The sequence below is a fragment of the Polypterus senegalus genome, chromosome 13, assembly GCF_016835505.1.
Source record: "Polypterus senegalus isolate Bchr_013 chromosome 13, ASM1683550v1, whole genome shotgun sequence".
NCBI classification, from domain to species: Eukaryota; Metazoa; Chordata; class Cladistia; order Polypteriformes; family Polypteridae; genus Polypterus; species Polypterus senegalus.
This window is the reverse complement of record NC_053166.1, coordinates 9074024-9096018: the sequence shown is the minus strand read 5'-3', so window position 1 is coordinate 9096018 and position 21995 is coordinate 9074024. Positions and strand designations below refer to the sequence as shown.

General features: G+C 40.7%; 1 protein-coding gene across 1 annotated transcript in view; it reads right to left on the bottom strand.

Annotated features, from left to right (window-relative positions):
- Window positions 1–21995, bottom strand: part of ergic1 (endoplasmic reticulum-golgi intermediate compartment 1) — a 161907-nt gene that overhangs the window by 110271 nt on the left and 29641 nt on the right. Inside the window, exon 2 of the mRNA XM_039773814.1 lies at window positions 8217–8278. Within this exon, the coding sequence (XP_039629748.1) occupies window positions 8217–8278 (62 nt within the window). The remainder of the gene's footprint in view (window positions 1–8216; window positions 8279–21995) is intronic.

The window sequence follows — 21995 nt, the reverse complement described above, 5'->3', positions numbered from 1 at the left end:
AGCATCACAAAGTTGGTTCCGCAAGACTGCGTTAGCCGCGGAGCTCAGCTCAGAGCGAAATAAGATGAATGGGAGGGGAGATAATGACGTGACTGCCCCACCCGCCTTAACTGTCAATCCCCCCACAAACACAGTGTCTCGGAATTTGCATAAGCACAGCCCTTCACCAGCAATTTTAACTTAGTTACAAAGTGATCAAAACTCTCGTTTATATCCTGCATCCTCTCATTAAACTTGTATCCCGCATTAGCCGTGGGCATGACAAACACCAGCGGCAGCCTGTCTATGAACTTAATTTAAACTTTAGGTTTACACCTTGCTTTGTTTCCGCAGTAGCTGCACTCATGAATATGCTTATATGTGTCACTCGCTCGCTTCTTATTGTTTCGCTGCCTACTCAATTGTATAATGCAGGTTTTCTTCAGCGCTTTTTGGAGCTCTTCCTGGTTTTCTACGTACTGCGTTGACAGTCAGTTCACGTGATTACGTGGAAGGCGTGATGATGTCACACGAAACTCCGCCCCCCACGGCCATCGAGCTCAACTCCATTACAGTATATGGAGAAAAATAGGTTCCAGTTATGACCGTTGCGTGTAGAATTTCGAAATGAAACCTGCCCAACTTTTGTAAGTAAGCTGTAAGGAATGAGCCTGCCAAATTTCAGCCTTCTACCTACACGGGAAGTTGGAGAATTAGTGATGAGTCAGTGAGTCAGTGAGTGAGTGAGTGAGGGCTTTGCCTTTTATTAGTATAGATTCTATTTTCAAACTCAGCATGAACTGTATGAGCTGCAGCAGGTCTTGGACTGGCACAAAAGAACAATGGGAGGTTAGTAAATGCATCTATAGTGATCCCTCTTCGGATCGTGGGGGCTGCGTTCCAGAAGCACCTGCGACAGGTGAAAATCCGCGAAGTATAAACCATACGTTTATATGGTTATTTTTATAGATTTTAAGCCCTTATAAACTCTCCCACACCGTTTATAAATATTCTCCGCACAGTTATACAGCATAAACCCTTGGTATTCTCTTACATATTAGGTAAGATTCACTGAAATTATGTATGTAAACACACTGTTTATATATAGTAAAACCTAAATGTTATTTTAAAGTAGTTAAGTAGTTAAACCCCTACTTAAGAAACATAATCTCGACCCCTCAGCTCTTGAAAATTTTAGACCCATCTCTAACCTGCCTTTCTTAAGTAAAGTTCTGGAGAAGGCAGTCATTATGCAGTTAAATGACCACCTAAATAAACCTGCTATTCTTGATAAATTTCAGTCGGGTTTTAGAACAAATCACAGCACAGAAACTGCACTCGTTAAAGTAGTAAATGACTTGCGAGTGAATGCAGACAGAGGCCATTTATCTGTTCTCATCCTCTTAGATCTGAGTGCTGCATTTGACACCATTGATCACAACATTCTTAGAAATCACCTTAGTCAATGGGTGGGCCTCTCTGGCAGTGTCTTAAATTGGTTTGAATCCTACCTGACAGGGAGAAAATTTTTGTTAGTTGTGGGAATTACAACTCGAAGACACATGATATCCGATATGGTGTTCCACAAGGCTCTATCCTGGGTCCGCTGTTATTCTCAATCTACATGCTTCCGTTAGGTCAGATTATCTCAGGGCACAACGTGAGCTACCACAGCTATGCTGATGACACACAGCTGTACTTATCAATAGCACCTGATGACCCCGACTCTCTTGATTCACTAACACAAGTCTGACTTGTATCTCAGAATGGATGAATAGTAACTTTCTCAAGCTAAATAAAGAGAAAACTGAAATTTTAGTGATCAGCAATAATGGATACAATGAGGCTATTAGAAATAAACTGGATACATTAGGATTAAAAGTCAAGACGGAGGTAAAAAGCTTAGGGGTGATTGTTGACTGTAATCTGAATTTTAAATCACATATTAATCAGATCATTAGGACAGCATTTTTCACTTAAGAAACATAAGTAAAGTTAGACCTCTTATATCACTGAAAGATGCTGAGAAATTAGTTCACGCGTTTGTTTTCAGTCGACTAGATTACTGTAACGCTCTCCTCTCAGGACTACCCAAAAAAGACATAAATCGTTTGCAACGAGTGCAGAATGCAGCTGCTAGAATCCTAACTAGGAAAAGAAAATCCGAACACATTTCTCCAGTTTTAATGTCACTACACTGGTTACCTGTGTCATTCAGAATTGACTTTAAAATTCTGCTTATGGTTTATAAAGCCTTAAATAATCTCGCCCCATCTTATATATCGGAATGTCTGACACCTTATATTCCAAATCGTAACCTCAGATCCTCAAATGAGTGTCTCCTTAGAATTCCAAGAACAAAACTTAAAAGAAGTGGTGAGGCGGCCCTTCTGCTGTTATGCACCTAAAATCTGGAATAGCCTGCCAATAGGAATTCGCCAGGCTGATACAGTAGAGCAGTTTAAAACACTGCTGAAAACACATTACTGTAACATGGCCTTTCTATAACTTCAATTTAATTTAATTTAATCCTGAAACTCTGTATGTTCAATTTCATCATAATAACTATTCATGGTGGCTCTAAAATCCGTACTGACCCCTACTCTCTTTTCTGTTTCTTTTTCCGGTTTCTTTGTGGTGGTGGCCTGCGCTACCACCACCTACTCAAAGCTTCATGATGCTCCAACAATGATGGACGGATTAAAAGGCAGAAGTCTACGTGACCATCATCATCATCAAGCCCTTCCGTGAGAATCCTAAATCCAAAGAGGACTTTTTCATTTATGTTAGGTAGAATGCCCAGAGGGGACTGGACGGTCTCATGGTCTGGAATCCCTACAGATTTTATTTTTTCTCCAGCCGTCTGGAGTTTTTTTGTTTTTTCTGTCCCCCTGGCCATTGAACCTTACTCTTATTCGATGTTAATTAATGTTGATTTATTTTGTTTTATAATTGTCTTTCATTTTTCTATTCTTTAATATGTAAAGCACTTTGAGCTACTGTTTGTATGAAAATGTGCAATATAAATAAATGTTGTTGTTGTTGTTGTAAAGATATCGAGCGTCTCCGATATCACATATGTTATAGACCTTACGATAGACAGGCCACCAGCAATAAATACGTACAATGCAAGAAAAATTGTATACAGTAAAATGTGTGTACAGTGACACTAAATGTACATACATGTACTAAGTACAGTACGTAGAAAATTAATTATGGTTACTCATCAACAATGACACGACGACTTGTCCGATAACGATGAGTTTAGTTTTACTGCACAACAAAGGAGAGCGTTACAGCTCTAAAGGAGCCTTTTCAGGCAACTGTGTAGCACCGTCATTGTTCGTCTTCTGGCAGTCTTCAATCCAAATCCCTAAAGCAGATTCCATCTGGACTACCGCCTTATTACATCCACTTACAACTCGTTTCGCACCCTGGTTAAAGGACACTGCAGCCGTAGACCTTATATTCTTTTCCTCCTTTTTAAATAAAAGAATCGTGGACTAATTGATGTCGTAATGGTGTCCTACAGCGGTGTAGCTGTTCCCTTCCTTCAACATATCCAAAACTTTTACATTTTCAGCAATCATTACCATCTTCTGTTGGCGCTTGGGCATGGCCCCTGAAGCAGAAGCAGGAGCAGATCATTTCGGAGACATAATGAAGGGCTTGACTACGCACAAAGATAAACACAAAAGAGCACAAAAGTTAACTCTCTACACAGCAAAACACGTTGCTGAATGAGCAAGATGAGACTTCCTGGTTAACGCAGTGGAATTGAATTTGGCGATCCATCGCTGAGCCAATCAGCACACAGGAACTTAACTCTGTGCTCTGATTGGGTAGCTTCTCAGCCATCCGCCAATAGTGTCCCTTGTATGAAATCAACTGGGCAAACCAACTGAGGAAGCAAGCACCGGAAGTAAAAAGAAACCCGTGAAGCAGTGAAAAATCCGCGTCATATATTTAGATATGCTTACATATAAAATCCGCGATAGAGTGAAGCCGCGAAAGTCGAAGCGCGATATAGCGAGGGATTACTGTATCTGCATTTAGTGTATCCACTGTTTATTTTCTTAAATATTTAACCTATAAAGTACAAACAGTATAATGGCCGACACCTGGATTTACCAAGTTTCAACAAAAGCAACTGCATTATATATGAACATCTTAAGTGGATTATTAAATTGGGCACTATAATGTTTACTGACTGGTACTTTTAAAATGAGCACATGCAGCCATAACTCACAAAAGATCAGACGTGTCCCCATTAACATTCTTTCTTTGTCTCTGAACCTATTGAGGAGAGCGTGTGTTTAACCGAGTTCTGCTCACATAGGTGGCACTCTCTGTCCATGAATTACTCCCAACGGGCACATGGGATGGGTACCCGGGTTCTTCAGAGTAAACAGTGAAAAGCAACCACCTTTGCTAGCTGAGCCTAAGGAGAACTCGGTTAGTTGAAGTCACTAATTTGGTTGGGTGGCTTTTTCAATTGCGCATTTCACATTAAAAGAAAGGCCTTCTCAACCCTGTTATACTGCAGAACTAAGAATACAGAGGATTTTTATATGTCGCTCTTCACTTTATTACACAGCAACTGGCACTACCAACAAAAGTAACACTCCCATTTACAAGACTGTTTGCTTAGTAGGCACACTATACTGCCAGGAGATGATGCTGCACTCATTTTATTGTATTATTTGGCAATGTAACTTTTATGGAGATGAGCAATCATGAGAAGCCAGTAGCTTTCTTTACGAGTTTCACATAAAATATTAAGTTCCTTGCACCATTGGCCATTGCCCTTTGTTTAGGATGTCTGGAATCCTGTCTGTTATTTTATGAGAAATATAAAAAATAAAAATAAAAATAACTTGTTCAAGCAAAATAATTTAACTGCTGTAATTTATTCACTGATTAAAATCTCAGTTAAAAAAATGATTCAGTTAGCTATAGTGAATGGACGTAGCACTGAGTCCCCTTGACATATTGTTTAATAAAAATAAATTTTAATCAAATCTCCCAATATGCTTTTAAAATATTTGTTAAAGTAAATAGTACAGTGTGGTGTATTCACTTGTTTACTATTTTTAAGATCACAGAAAAATAACTAATAAAAATATGTTTTTTTTTTAAGTAGACTATTGGACTAAAAGAACAGTAATCGCTGCATTAATTGCAAATTTAAACAGATATAGATTTTTTTTTGCAGCAGACTTGGAGTGAAGTTTGACCCCCACCAACTACGACACACCTAAATGTGTATTCTAACCAATGTGGAAATCACATTACATGACCTCCAGTTGCAGAGGGTGTCAAACTTGACGACTGCAGTTGCTGATCCCGTCACCTCAGAAAGTCAGATTACGGGGATGACAAAGTAGATGACACTGTGATGGCTTTCCAGCATAATTTCATTTTTACAAAATATCGTGAGCCCATCCCTTTTACTAGCAATGAATAACATGCTGCCCCTGACAGAGCTGGTGCTGTATGATTGTTCTGCAGGTAGAGCGAGTTCAGCCACAATCCTACGCCCCCTTTCAAAATCTGTCATCACATACAACATGCTGCTACAAGAATTATTATGAGAACAAGAAAATACGAACACATAACTCCAGTTCTTACATCCTTACACTGACTCCCGGTTAAGTTTAGGGCAGATTTCAAAATCCTCCTTTTAACATATAAAGCATTAAATGGCTGAGGTCCGGCTTACTTGTCTGAACTTATCATGACTTACAAACCAGAGCGCACATTAAGATCTCAAGATGCTGGTCTGCTTGTGATTCCAAGGATTAATAAAATAACACTGGGAGGTTGAGCTTTTAGGTACATGACCCACTTAAACTGTGGAGTGGTCTGCCTGCTACTATAAGAGATGCCCCTTCAGTCTCAGCTTTTAAATCCCAGCTGAAGACTCACTACTTCAGTTCAGCACACCCTGACTAGAGCTGCTGATTTAACTATACAGACTGCATCTCTGTTGTTAGTCATTGGCACTAAAACATGAGTAATATGACAGTTATAATTTGTTACTAACCCTAACCTGTTCTGTTTCTCTTCTCGGTACTCAAACTGGGGGTAATAGGTATTTGATCCCCTGCTGAACTTGTAAGTTTGTTCACTTACAAAGAAATGAACAGTCTGTAATTTTTATGGTAGTTTCATTTTAACGGAGAGAGAGACAGAATATCAACCAAAAATCCAGGAAAAAACATGTTACATAAAAGTTATAAATTGATTTGCATATCATTGAGAGAAATACGTATTTGATCCCCTACAACCCAGCCAGAATTCTGGCTTATATAGATTGGCTGTGTGCCATTATAATCAATCAATCGATCGATCAATCAATTACAGATACTCCCGATCTCAAATCGTTATGTATACAAAGCACACCTGTCCACAGAATCAGTTTCTTCCATTCCAACTTCTCCACCACCATGGGCAACACCGAAGAGCTGTCAAAGGACGTCAGGGACAAGGCTGGAATGGGCTACAGGACCACCAGCAAGAAGCTCGGTGAGAAGGTGACAACTGTTGGTGTGATTATTTGGAAATGGAAGAAAAATAAAATGATGTTCACTGGCAAACTTAAGACAGGCCTTCTTGAGCAGGGGGACCTTGCGGCAGCTGCAAGATGTCAATCCATTACGGCATAGTGTGTTATTAATGGTGTTCTTGGCGACTGTGGTCACAACTACCTTCAGATCATTAACAAGAGTGTAGTTTTGGGCTGATCCCTCACCTTTCTCATGATCATCTTCACCCCATGAGGCAATTGATGGTCATTTTACATTTCTTCCTTTAATGAATAATCACACCAACAGTTGTCACCTCCTCACCAAGCTTCTTGCTTATAGTCTCGCAGTTTATTCCAGCCTAGTCCCTGACGTCCTTTGACAGCTATATGGTCTTGTCCATGGTGGTGGAGAGGTTGGAATGGAAGAAATGGATTCTGTGGACAGGTTTGCTTTGTGCACATAATGAGTTGAGATCAGGAGTATCGGTGACTGACTGACCAACTGATTGAGTGATTGATTGTGGGAGCTAGAATTCTGGCTGGGTTGTAGGGGGTCAAATCTTTATTTCTCTTAATGATAGGCAAATCAATTGATAACTTTTATGTAACATGTTTTTTTCCTGGATTTTTGGTTGATATTCTGTCGCTCTCCATTAAAATGAAGCTACCATAAAAATGAGACTGTTCATTTCTTTGTACGTAAGCAAACTTACAAATTCAGCAGGGGATCAAATATTTATTTCACCCGCTGTATGGATGAAGGTGTCAACTAAATAAGTGAATAAAAAAGGTTAACTTAATAACATCTGATTTGCCAGCCAAACAAACAAAAAGACTTTGTAAATTTAAATTGAACATATTGACTTCTGCCATAATCCATCCATCCATTATCCAACCTGCTATATCCTAACTACAGGGTCACAGGGGTCTGCTGGAGCCAAACCCAGCCAACACAGGGCACAAGGCAGGAAACAAACCCCGGGCAGGGCGCCAGCCCACCGCAGGGCACACACACACACACACACCAAGCATGCACTAGGGACAATTTAGGATCAGCAATGCACCTAACCTGCATGCCTTTGGACTGTGGGAGGAAACCGGAGCACCCGGAGGAAGCCCACGCAGACACAGGGAGAACATGCAAACTCCACACAGGGAAGACCCGGGAAGCGAACCCAGACGGGTCTCCTTACTGCGAGGCACCAGCGCTACACACTAAGCCACCATGCCGCCCTGCTGTACTCCACTTCTGGGTTATCTCAGTTGAGACTTATTAACTGAATGAATTATTTTACTATTGCTCAGTTTATGAGATAAACTGAACACACCACAACTAAAAATAACTAGTGCCCTTCAGCTGTGAAATACACGTCTCCCGAGACTGAGCTTAAAATATACACGGCAGAAACATGTCAATGAAAGGCTGTATTACGTTATGAGAAAAAAAAAATGTATGTATGCTTACACACTTGCTGTGCTTTGTAGTGGGGTGTAGGCATTGTTTTTTTTTTTGGTAAGTGAGCAAAATAGACCGCACTCATGGGAAAATAAAATCAGTAAAATGAAATGGAATTGAACTTAGAAGAGAAAAAAAACAAAAAAAAAAGCAGTAAAGCTGCTTCTCTCTCTCATGAACTGCTGGGTCATATTGAATGCATCAAAGTGGCGATTGATAGCCCTGATAAGAGGAAAGACATTAAATACTCACTGAAGGCTCCAGTATAAGTTGGCTGTGTCAGGTCTTTTGGAACTTTTCTGTAGATATCAAATCTGATAAAAAAACACAAAAACAGAATAAAGTTAAGTAGATGAATTAAAGAGAACTTTGCAAGTATCCTGTATCGTCTAGATTATAAGCAGCTCCAAATCTACCAAGTCAAATTCCTGTACGGTAAGTAGTGGCTGATAAAAGCGATTCTAATTATGATAACATCAGAAGGCTATCAATGCTGCTTTTAGTGAAACAAAAGGCCGTCTGTTCAGATCTTGAAGCACAGGAAGGGGGCAGGGGTTATGGCAGGTATTTCTTCATTGCTAGGATCACACAAAGTCACCCGAGGAAGGCTACACAAAGCTGAAACATTGTGTCTCAAATTTTTCACAAAAGGGGGTAACCTTCATCTGGTACAATGAGGGAGTTTTATGTAACAATCAAAGATACAAGCAATTTGAAATGAATTTGCTGAATGAGGTATGAGAGAATTAAAAAAAAAAAAAAACTTAAAAATTTAACTTTACTCAAATATATACAGTGGTGTGAAAAACTATTTGCCCCCTTCCTGATTTCTTATTCTTTTGCATGTTTGTCACACAAAATGTTTCTGATCATCAAACACATTTAACCATTAGTCAAATATAACACAAGTAAACACAAAATGCAGTTTTTAAATGATGGCTTTTATTATTTAGGGAGAAAAAAAATCCAAACCTACATGGCCCTGTGTGAAAAAGTAATTGCCCCCTTGTTCAAAAATCACCTACCTGTGGTGTATCACACCTGAGTTCAATTTCCTGATTACTGCCACACCTGTTTCAATCAAGAAATCACTTCAATAGGAGCTGCCTGACACAGAGAAGTAGACCAAAAGCACCTCAAAAGCTAGACATCATGCCAAGATCCAAAGAAATTCAGGAACAAATGAGAACAGAAGTAATTGAGATCTATCAGTCTGGTAAAGGTTATAAAGCCATTTCTAAAGCTTTGAGACTCCAGCGAACCACAGTGAGAGCCATTATCCACAAATGGCAAAAACATGGAACAGTGAAGAACCTTCCCAGGAGTAGCCGGCCGACCCAAATTACCCCAAGAGCACAGAGACGACTCATCCGAGAGGTCACAAAAGACCCCAGGACAACGTCTAAAGAACTGCAGGCCTCACTTGCCTCAATTAAGGTCAGTGTTCACGACTCCACCATAAGAAAGAGACTGGGCAAAAACGGCCTGCATGGCAGATTTCCAAGGCGCAAACCACTGTTAAGCAAAAAGAACATTAGGGTTCGTCTCAATTTTGCTAAGAAACATCTCAATGATTGCCAAGACTTTTGGGAAAATACCTTGTGGACTGATGAGACAAAAGTTGAACTTTTGGAAGGCAAATGTCCGTTACATCTGGCGTAAAAGGAACACAGCATTTCAGAAAAGAACATCATACCAACAGTAAAATATGGTGGTGGTAGTGTGATGGTCTGGGGTTGTTTTGCTGCTTCAGGACCTGGAAGGCTTGCTGTGATAGATGGAACCATGAATTCTACTCTCTACCAAAAAATCCTGAAGGAGAATGTCCGGCCATCTGTTCGTCAACTCAAGCTGAAGCGATCTTGGGTGCTGCAACAGGACAATGACCCAAAACACACCAGCAAATCCACCTCTGAATGGCTGAAGAAAAACAAAATGAAGACTTTGGAGTGGCCTAGTCAAAGTCCTGACCTGAATCCAATTGAGATGCTATGGCATGACCTTAAAAAGGCGCTTCATGCTAGAAAACCCTCAAATAAAGCTGAATTACAACAATTCTGCAAAGATGAGTGGGCCAAAATTCCTCCAGAGCGCTGTAAAAGACTCATTGCAAGTTATACATAAACGCTTGATTGCAGTTATTGCTGCTAAGTGTGGCCCAACCAGTTATTAGGTTCAGGGGGCAATTACTTTTTCACACAGGGCCATGTAGGTTTGGATTTTTTTTTCTCCCTAAATAATAAAAACCATCATTTAAAAACTGCATTTTGTGTTTACTTGTGTTATATTTGACTAATGGTTAAATGTGTTTGATGATCAGAAACATTTTGTGTGACAAACATGCAAAAGAGTAAGAAATCAGGAAGGGGGCAAATAGTTTTTCACACCACTGTAAAATCAAGGCATGGACAAACTAAATAGGAAAACAGCTCACTGTTAATTTAGAAGTGTCAAATATAACATTCAGGGATGGAAAGAAAAAAAAAAATCAATCGATCATCCCTCGAAATTCAGCTTGCAAGATTGTGTTTGATTATCAAAAACATGTTATAACACATTAAGGGATTAAGCTAAAACACCCAATGCACCACTGTACAGACAGTGGATTTAGAACAGGGGTGTCCAGCTCCGACCCTGGAGGGCCAAAGTGGCTGCAGGATTTCCTTCCTGCCACTTTCTTAATCAGGAACCAATTTTTGCTGTTAATTGACTTCTTTTCCCTTCATTTAAATTGCCTTTGCTATTTAAAAATCCTCTGAATTGCCTCTTTTTCTTTAAAAACGTGATGTGAAGTACGCCAACAGATGACAAGCTAAGTTGGGGGCCTCAACCTCCAACCGATTCCACTCCAACCATTTTCATAAGTAATAATAATAATTCTTTGCATTTATATAGCGCTTTTCTCACTACTGAAATCACTCAGCAATTGCAGGTTAAGGGCCTTGCTGAAGGGCCCAACAGAGCAGAGTCCCTTTCGGCATTCACGGGATTCGAGATCCCTAGCCTCAGAGCCAACACTCTGAACTAGGGGGGCATTGCCTCCCCCCGCTCGCTTCGGGCCTGCAATACACGCTAGCCTCTTTGAGGTTCTGTCCCTTGCGTATGGGGATGCAGATGTATTACAGCAAGTAAAATATTTAAAAAAAATGTAATAATATGGAAGTAAATTCACATGGCGTTAAGAGTTATTCGTTGCATAATATGATTTTGTTCTGTTTGGCTTTGAAAGTAACACGCAAACACTTTGACTGTAAAACTTCAGAAAAATAATTTTTTGAATTACATTTTCATCAATATCGCATTGAATTTTGATTCTGTGTTTGGACTTTCGTGACAATGCAACATATAACTGCCCGTGATTGAATTTTGTTCCTTTCTCTCTATTAAATAAATCGATTTTTTCTAATTCTATCCGCAGAAGATGTACTACATTACCTTTCTTGGGTACATCCTTCTTTCAACAGTAATTCAGGCGGTGGAAGACCGGATGGTGTTAACGGTTATAGATATTCTTCGGGATATTGTAAGTTGATATTTTCATCTTCCGCATGATCACCACCAACTGTTTCAGCAGAGTCTATTGATACACATTTAACCAATGTGCAGTGTAACAGATCAACATTTTTGGCATTACTTCGTTTGACTTCATCGTTTCTCTGTGCTAGGATTGCCTGTGTAGTCGTTTTTTCTGTTGATAACCCTTCGAGATGAAATTCTGCAATAAGATTTGGACATAATACGTCTTCTTTAATTGGATGTATTATTAAAGTGAGGAAAACATTAACATTTATAAGAGCTGAGAGACCAGAGAATGTGTCTGTCAAAAGCATTCACACAAATGAGAGGTCAGAGGACCGCGGGCGTGGCTGATTACGGTTGAGAGGGGGGCGTGACTCGAAAAAAATCTCATGGCAAAAGTCTTGTCTCGCGGGACTTGGAAAAAATCTCTTCAAAAAACTCTCCCCGCAGGATTTACTTTATATAATAGAGAGATGTGATTCTTGTTGTTAATTTAACTTATTATTTAATTGCATGGCTTGTTGATCCTCTCATTCTGCCATAGCTGAAAGCACTGTCAAAATGTTCTGTGGACCCAAGCAAAACAAAATTACTGAGACCTTCATGTTTCTTTATTTTCATGAATTGTGTGATGGACACAGGTTGGCCAGTCACGTGAGGACTTATTTTGTATCTCTTTATTGTTTGCCTTATAATTAAGGAATAAAAGAAACAATTGAGGGGCTCCAAATCTTAAATAGCAAGTCAATTAAAATAAAGGGAAAAGTAATTCATTAGCAACAAAAACTGGTCATTAATTAATAAAAGGGTTAGAATGAAAAACCTGCAGTTACTGTGGCCCTGTAGAATCACAGATGGACACCCCTGATTTAAAAGTATGCAGACATCTTCACCTTTTTCACATTTTGTTATGTTGCAGCCTTATCATTCAAATTATTTTTTTCCCTCCTCAGATCAAGTAATACTCAAAAGCCCAGAATGAAAAAGTAAACTCCGCACATTTTGGCAAATGTCTTAAATATAAGAAACTGTAATTTCATTTTCGGGCAGACTCTCTGCTATGACTCTTGAAATTTGGCTCAGGTGCGTCCCATTGTATTGATCATCATTGAGATGTTTCTTCACCTTGTTTGGAGTCTACCTGTGGTCAAATTACTTTAATGGACTGATTAAGAAAGGTGCATAACTATCATTAAGAAGTCCCACAGGTAAGCAAAAGCCAAGCCATGAGGTCAATGGAACTGTGTGCAGAGATCAGAGACAAGGTTGTGTCGAGACAAAGGTCTACGGTAGGCTGCACCATTGAAGGTTCCCCAGAGCACAATGACTTCCAGAATTATGACATGGAAGAAATGTGTAAAAAACACAATTCTTGCAACAAGGCCAAACCAGGGAATTGTGGGAGAAGGGCCATGGTAATAGTGGTGAGCAAGAACCTGATGGTCACTCTCGCTGCACTGCAGAGAACCTGTGTGTGGAATAGCGGGTCCGTGACTCTGAATGAATGGCCAGTTTTTAAAAGTAATTCTATTTGGCCTTGTCAGTCTTCGTGGGTGTGCTTGTGCAGGTATGAGGTAATTGGGGTGAGTCGAACCTGCACGTAAGGATGCGATCATTCTCAATTGCTTCATCAGCTTCCTGCAGTGCGTGATTGAGCCATATAAGTATGGGCCAGCATGGGGGACCAGGAGAAGAAACACGAGTGGAAAAGAGAGGCACAGAGCGGAGGTTAATGGATACAAGGAAAGGCAGGAGTTGGGAGAAAGCCGCCGCTTATTTATGAATAAGCAGGCAGACGGGGATGATGCCTCAGGAGGTGGCTGTCAAAAAACCAGGGCCTGTTAAAGCCCATTGAGGCATTCCTTGTATGATTTTGGACCATACAAGAAATAAATTTCTGCTGGTGTTGTTTTTCAGCAGCAGGGACTGAAACATTAGTCAGGGTCAATGGAAAGTTGAACAGAACAAAGTACAGAGAGACCCTTAATGAAAACCTGCTCCAGAGCGCACCTTCTAAAAGGACAATGACCCAAAGCACAGAGCTATGGCACAATGGGAGAGGCTAAAGGGCAACTCCAGGAATATTATTGAGTGAGCAAGCCAGAGTCTGGACTTGAATCCAGTTTGTACATCTCTGGACAGACCTGAAAACTGCTGTTTACTGAGGGCCTGCATCCGACCTGACAGAACTTGAGGGGATCTGCAGAGAAGAATAGCAGAAAATCTCTGAATCCAGGTGTGCAATGCTTGTCACTGTAAATCCAGGAAGCCTTCATGAAGGAATTTCTGCCAAAAGGGGCTTCAACTAAGTAGTGAATAAAGGGTCTGAATACTTGTGTCAATGGGATATTTCATTTTTTTTTTTTACTAAATTGGCAAAAATTTCTAAAATCCTGTTTTCATTTTGTCATTCTGACAGTTTTCACTGTTTGATGTAAATGATTTTAGCACAAGACTGTCTGAACACTTTAAAAAGGCACTGTACGTTATAATGTTAATGAGTCATTCTGACCATTCAGGAAGTGCATGTCTAAATCTCCCAGTACAGCCTTAATATTACATCTGCCATGATGCAACAATGTTAAAATTGCTACATCTACAACCTTTTGGTATTTGGTACACTGTATTAAATCCCAGAGGGGAAGCCGTCTTTTCACATGACCTTTGAAGGTAAGAGCACAGTGTCAGCCATTGTACAGGAACCATGGAGCGATTTAATGGTTAAGGGTCGGATCCCTTCTGGCAGTAACAGCATTTAAACCAGCAACCTTCCAGATACAAGTGCTGATCCTTAGCCTCAGACTTTTAATCATGTGCCCTTAACCTCCATTTGCATAAACTCAAAAGATTCAGCTCCTTCAATCTCTCTTCGCAGTTCAGACCTCTCAGTCCTGGAATCAGCTTCTCCTCTAGTGCTGCTATGTCTATTTGATAATATGGAGAGCAAACAGAACACAGTACTCCAGGTGAGAACTCACAAGTGTGCTATATAACTTAAGTACAACCTCCATTGATTTGTACTCCATAACTGGTGATAATAAAACCTAACACGTCATTAGTAACGGGAAGGTTGGTGGTTCGAATCTTGTTACTGTCAGAAGTTATTCTACTCTGTTGGGCCCTTGAGCAAGATCCTTAACCAGAAAATTGCTGCATGGTTCCTGTACAATGGCTGAAAATACGTTCAAAGGTCATGTGAAAAGACGGCTTCCCCTCTGGGATTTAATACAGTGTACCAAATACCAAAAGGTTGTAGATGTAGCAATTTTAACATTGTTGCATCATGGCAGATGTAATATTAAGGCTGTACTGGGAGATTTAGACATGCACTTCCTGGCTAGGCAGGCACATTACAATGGCTAACCTTGTGCTCTGACCCCAAGGGGTATGCGATAATGAAATTTTGTTGTTTCTATGCGATGACAATAAAGTTGAAAGAAATTGGTAAAGTAAATCCCAGTTTTCAATTTAAAATGAATTCTGTGACAAAAACAGGGGGACAAATTAAGGGCAACAACAACAGAAATAATTTATTTCTTGTGTAGTTCAAAATCTTTGACAGCCCCTCAGTCTTGACTATCTAAGAAGACAAGAAAAAAAAAAAACTCCCAAAAGAAACCTTGTAGGGAGGAAAAAAAAAAAAAGGAATGGCAGATTAAAGATAAATGTTTTATCTTCACGCAAAGATTCACAGACCCATGGAATAAATGACCAAGTAAGTGGGGTGAAGAGTAGAACTTCAGGGAGCTTCAAGGAATCACGTTTTCTGCACTCACACTACATGGCCAAAATTTTGTGGATACCGAACTCACACACAAATATGAGCTTCCCGGACAATTCATTCCAAAGTCATTACCATTAATGCAGAGTTCCTATAACAGCCTCCATTTTTCTTTCCACAAGATTTTGGAGTGTGTCTAAGGGCATTTGTGCTCATTCGGTCAAAAGAAGCATTTGTGAGACCAGGTACGGATTATGGATGAGAAGACCCGACTCAAAACCAGCATTCCAGTTCATCCCAAAGGTGTTCAGTGGGGCGGAGGCCAGGGCTCTGTGCAGGCTACTTGAGTTCCTGCAGGCCTTTAGGCGGAGTGGTAGCTCTGAGGCTAGGGATCTGCACTGGCAATTAGAAGGTTGCTGGTTCGAATCCCGTGAATGCCAAAAAGGACTCTGTTCTGTTAGGCCCTTGAGCAAAACCCTTAACCTGCAATTGCTAAGCACTTTGAGTAGTGAGAAAAGCGCTATACAAATGCAAAGAATTATTATTATTATTTTATGAACCTGGCTTTGTGCACAAGAGCACAGTCATGCTGGACAGAGAAGGACCTTCTCCAAACTGGAAGTGCACAATTGTCAAAAATGTCATCGTTTCCTGTAATATTAACAGGTCCCTTCAATGGAACCAAGTCCAAACCCTGGCATTATTTCTCTTCCATCAGACTTGCATGGACTGGGTGTTGGACAAGGTTGTGGGATCCAACAGCTGTGGGACATCTGTTGGTGAAGAAGGATTCACGGATCTTGACTTTGCTGACGATACTGTGATCTTTGCGGAGACAATGGAGGCTCTGATTGGGGCTCTCGAGAGATTGAGCGAGGGGTCCGAGTGTCTTGGCTTGTGAGGGTCCTGAATAAAATCCAACATCCAGGCCTTTAATGACCTCTAGGACGCGGCCATCAGTAGTGTGTCTGTCTGTGGAGAGAGTGTCCACCTCGTCATTGAGGGGTTTATTTACCTCGACAGCGACATTCATGTTTCTGGTGACTCTTCCTGTGAAGTCAGCAGACGGATTGGGACATCATAGGGGGTCATGAGGTTGCTGGAAAGGGGTGTGTGACGCTCATGATGTCTGCAAAAGGACAAAGGTCCAAGTCTTTAGAGTCCTGGTGCTTCCTGTTTGTGAGACATGGACGCTATCCAGTGACCTGAGACGAAGACTGGACTCCTTTGGTACTGTGTCTCTTCAGAGAATCCTTGGGTCCCGCTGGTTTGACTTTGTGTTTGTCATGGAGTCCTGAATGAGGAATGACCGGCATTGTGAGGGAGCGTCAGTTATGGCACTACAGTTAAGTGGTATGATAACACGAGGGTGATCCGGCTCACAGGATCCTCATTGTTGAGGACACGAGGGGCTGGACCAGGCCAAGGGGACGCCCATGTAACACCTGGCTGTGGCAGATAGATGGTCATTTCCTGAGGGTGGGACTGGACCACATATCTGCGTTGAGGGTTGCCAACCAGGATCCCAAGCTGTTTTGTCGTGTGGTGGGTGCGGCAACGTGTTGTACCAGTGCCTGCTCCCCAACCTGATACTTTACAGTAGGTACTGTGAAACCTGGAAACCTTGTAGGGGGAATAAAAAAGGAAGGGCAGATTTCACAAAAGTGTTATCTTCATGCAAAGAACCACAGACCCTTGGAATAGATGACCAAGTAGTCAGGTGGAAAGTAGAACTGTAGGAAGCACCAAATCTCAACTTGATGTTATTTTGGGCAATCTAAATGAAAAGGATGGATGAGTTTGTCAGGATGAATGGCCTGATTTCATCATAACTTTCCCAATGTTACGACACAAAGATCTCTGCAACACTGATGTTTCAGAGTCTTCCTCGATCAAATTACATATTGCTGCAGTGAAGGTTTAATATTAATGCCAGTAACTCAAGGTCTGAACCAATTAAGTCTGCAGATTGGAATGATACATTTTATTTGCTCTATTAAATAAAAGGGCTAGGAAACATCTATGGCTGTCCCCTCAGTTTAAGGCCAAGCAAACACTTTTTGTTTTTCCTGGCCACGGGTAACATACTAATATGCTAACAATCTGATATATATTTTATTAGCTGCATTTTCTATGATGCATAATTTCATTTTGCAATAAATTCTGAAACAAAATGTCAACATGAAAAAAAGCAGCTATGTCAGTCGTATTTTAATGACTAATAAAATACATCATATTCCAGAGCACAGCTCTACTTGGTAATTTTACATAATTCTCTCCTCTGGGAAATTTATATTTGTATGGTGTCCAACCAAGTTATTTTTGCATTCTGTACTTACACTTGCTGAAATCTCTTCCCTTTTTTGGCCTGGAGTTTTTTTTTCCCTCAAAAGTAAAATAAATGGAAATAGTAACCCTACGCATCAGCTGAAATTCCTTCCACTGCGCAATGCCAGTTGATGTAATCACAGGCATTAGAGCAAGCTGCTGAGAGACTTCCTGCTCTAACGCAGAGTCAACTGTGATTTCTTTAACACAAACAGTCGCCTCTGGGCTGTTTAAACAGATGTGAATAGCAAAGCTCCAAATATAGATGGGAATGTGGAAAGAAGGAGGCGAAGATTGTTGCTAACTGCTCCAATTAGGACATTTACGACAGGGAAACAAACAGGCAAATATGTGACTGTTAAGATCTATCAAGGTGTGCGGTGAGCCGTTCCAGAATGAAATTACGACAACTGGAAGAATAAGGCAGAAAACAAATCTAAATATAAAGTTCTTGTTATGGGACTTTTTCTCAAGAATAGAGAAAGCAGCCATTCTTTGCTTTATGAAAATTAGACATGAGGCAAAATAAAAACAAAATCCTTCTTAAGAGAGAGAGAGAGTGTGTGTGTGTGCGTGTTATTTTCTTGTTCTTTCCTAACAAAAAAAAAAAAGGAACAAATGGCAAATTGCAACATTAAATCATCTTCACTGGTAGATCACTTATGAGAAACTCTTTTTACATAAGAGGAACTAGCATGGGAGTTTCTTCTGGGGACTCAAATTTAAATAAATGTAAGCACATTTTGTGTGTCTATGTTTGCTTGAAGTGTCAGATGAACTGGCATCCCCTCTTGGTAGTGTCCCCGACATCCATTATACCTACATTAATAATAATAACTACATTTACAGTCACCTAAAGGATTATTAGGAACACCTGTTCAATTTCTCATGAATGCAATTATCTAATCAACCAATCACATGGCAGTTGCTTCAATGCATTTAGGGGTGTGGTCCTGGTCAAGACAATCTCCTGAACTCCAAACTGAATGTCAGAATGGCAAAGAAAGGTGATTTAAACAATTTTGAGCGTGGCATGGTTGTTGGTGCCAGACGGGCCGGTCTGAGTATTTCACAATCTGCTCCGTTACTGGGATTTTCACGCACAACCATTTCTAGGGTTTACAAAGAATGGTGTGAAAACGGAAAAACATCCAGTATGCGGCAGTCCTGTGGGTGAAAATGCCTTGTTGATGCTAGAGGTCAGAGGAGAATGAATGGGCCGACGGATTCAAGCTGATAGAAGAGCAACTTTGACTGAAATAACCACTCGTTACAACCGAGGTATGCAGCAAAGCATTTGTGAAGCCACAACACGCACAACCTTGAGGCGGATGGGCTACAACAGCAGAAGACCCCACCGGGTACCACTCATCTCCACTACAAATAGGAAAAAGAGGCTACAATTTGCACGAGCTCACCAAAATTGGACAGTTGAAGACTGGAAAAATGTTGCCTGGTCTGATGAGTCTCGATTTCTGTTGAGACATTCAAATGGTAGAGTAAACAGAATGAGAACATGGATCCATCATGCCTTGTTACCACTGTGCAGGCTGGTGGTGGTGGTGGTGTAATGGTGTGGGGGATGTTTTCTTGGCACACTTTAGGCCCCTTAGTGCCAATTGGGCATTGTTTAAATGCCACGGGCTACCTGAGCATTGTTTCTGACCATGTCCATCCCTTCATGACCACCATGTACCCATCCTCTGATGGCTACTTCCAGCAGGATAATGCACCATGTCACAAAGCTCGAATCATTTCAAATTGGCTTCTTGAACATGACAATGAGTTCACTGTACTAAAATGGCCCCCACAGTCACCAGATCTCAACCCAATAGAGCATCTTTGGGATGTGGTGGAACAGGAGCTTTGTGCCCTGGATGTGCATCCCACAAATCTCCATCAACTGCAAGATGCTATCCTATCAATATGGGCCAACATTTCTAAAGAATGCTTTCAGCTCCTTGTTGAATCAATGCCACGTAGAATTAAGGCAGTTGTGAAGGCGAAAGGGGGTCAAACACCGTATTAGTATGGTGGTCCTAATAATCCTTTAGGTGAGTGTATATTGCCCCTTTTCTTGCTAGTCAAAATGCTTAGACAGAGGAGAACCATTTCATCCCCAACCAAAGTGTACCACCCACCTAGATGATGTAACGACAGCCATTATCACGCTAGTAAATAAATCCTGGTTTTCTTCAAGATTTCTTAAACAGTGACAAAACTGAGGTTCTCCTCATTGGCTCAAAGCCATCATTATCCAAAGCCGATAATCTTTCACTTGCTATTGATTTCCTCATCACCTCAGGTCAAGGGTCTGGGTGTCATCCTTGACAGTACTCTATCTTTCCAATCTCACATTAATAACATCACCCAGTCTGCTTAATTCCACCTACGTAATATTAATCTCATCCGCCCCTCCCTCAATCCCCCTACCACTACCATTCTTGTTCACGGTCTTGTTACTACTCGCGTGGACTACTGCAATTCACTCTAATAAATCTCTCCATAAGCTTCAGTTAGTCCAGAATTCTGCTGCTTGCCTCATTACTCGAACCTCATCTATTCACCATATTACTCCAGTCTTGCAGCAGCAGCTTCATTAGCTCCCGATTAAGTTTCAAATTGATTTTAAAATTCTGCTGTTAACATTTAAGGCCATTCATAACCTTGCCCCTTAATATCTGTCCAACCTTATTCATGTTGCCAGTCCCTCCCATAACCTTAGATCCTCTTCCTCCATCCACCTGACCGTCCCTCTCGCCTATCTAACCTCCATTGGGAGCGGAGCATTCAGCCGCTCTGGAACTCACTACCTACCGAGCTTAGAAATATGAAATCATTTTCAACCTTCAAATGCAAACTTAAAACCCATCTGTTTAAAATGGCTTTTTCTCTATGATTACAGTGGCTTTGTTTGGTTTAATTTTTGTATTTTTTGTACTTTCTGATGTTTTAAGTTATTTATAATGTGTTTTATTATTTATTGTTTGTTTGGTGTCCTTGAGTGCTTAGAAAGGCACCTTGTATAAATAAAATGTATCATTATTATTATTTTAGTATGCACACCACACATTAGCTATTAGGAGGAGAAGGGGCGAGAGTGAGATAACCAATCAGAGACAGGGGGTGATTAGGGGGCAAGAATGGATGAGGAATTGGTGGGCAATTTAGCCAGGACACTCGGATAAACCCTTCTCTTTACGAAAGAGGCCCAGGGATCTTTAACGACCACAGAGAGTCTACCATTCAAATGTTTGGGCTAACCCAGAAATATTCATGTTTTGATAGAACTTCACACCTTTTATTATCAAGATACCATTACATTGATTTAAAAATATAGCCGAGGCATTACTAGTTATGGGACACACACTGGAGGTCGCAGCAAAGGAGAGAATGAACACAAAACTGAGTGTCATTATGAATAACGTTGCAAATCCTCTCTGTGACACACCAACACTGAGGACTTTCAGCAGAAGTGTGTCAAGAAACAAAACTGGGGTCCTTTATACCCACAGGAGTACATCTGTATAGTGCCTCACTGGGGCTGCCAAATCAGATGTTTTCATTTTCAAAATGTTCCTTCCTTTTAAGTCATTGAGGTGTTGTTTGGGCCATATATATATATATATATATATATATATATATATATATATTTATTACATATAAAATATATACATACACTAGCTGATTACCCAGTGGCTTCGCTCACTGAGTGCAAGGGAAAAAAATAAAATGTAGTATATAAATTATTAAACAGTAAAACATTAACATGTAAGAAGTAAAGATACATTGAGCAGCACTGGAGCGCTTTCGGGTAAAGTACATTTCAAAGGCGCTATAACACAACAGGTAAGTAGCACTAACAGCAGCTTTAATGTATTAGGATCATCTCTCAGTAGCAGATCCCTTGTGAAAGGCGCTACACGACCACTGCGGTATAGAAATGACATTTTCTATGCGATCCTGCAAATTTCTGCCTGACAACCTTGCATTACGTGCCTGTGATATAAGAGAAAAATTATTCTGAGAAATGTGGACGCTGCCCTTCCGTGCTTCACGGGCAGAAGGTCCAAACAATTCTCAAGTCCAAAATTTAACATGAAGAGGTCGGTACATCTTCTTAGATGCAGACCCTCCATCTTCTTAAAAGAAATTATCACAAAAGCAACCTTGAATGTTGCGGGGTTTTAGTGACCTGAACTCACCTTAAGGGACAGTTAGTAGTTGTGAAGCGCAATTTAAAAAGAGAGTTTTGCTTCAATGGCGCCAATCACACTCATTCGCAATGATTCCCACTCTCCCAGGAGCCAACGGGGCACTCAAAGTGTCACAAACAGTGCGAGAAGAGAGGACGCTGCCCAAAACTGCAAAGCTCTCGACCTGGCAGAGCAGCCTAACATTCCACGCCTCTGAGCGTCCACTTTGTTCTCACGACCCCTCGCCGCTGAAGGCGGTGTCGTCTT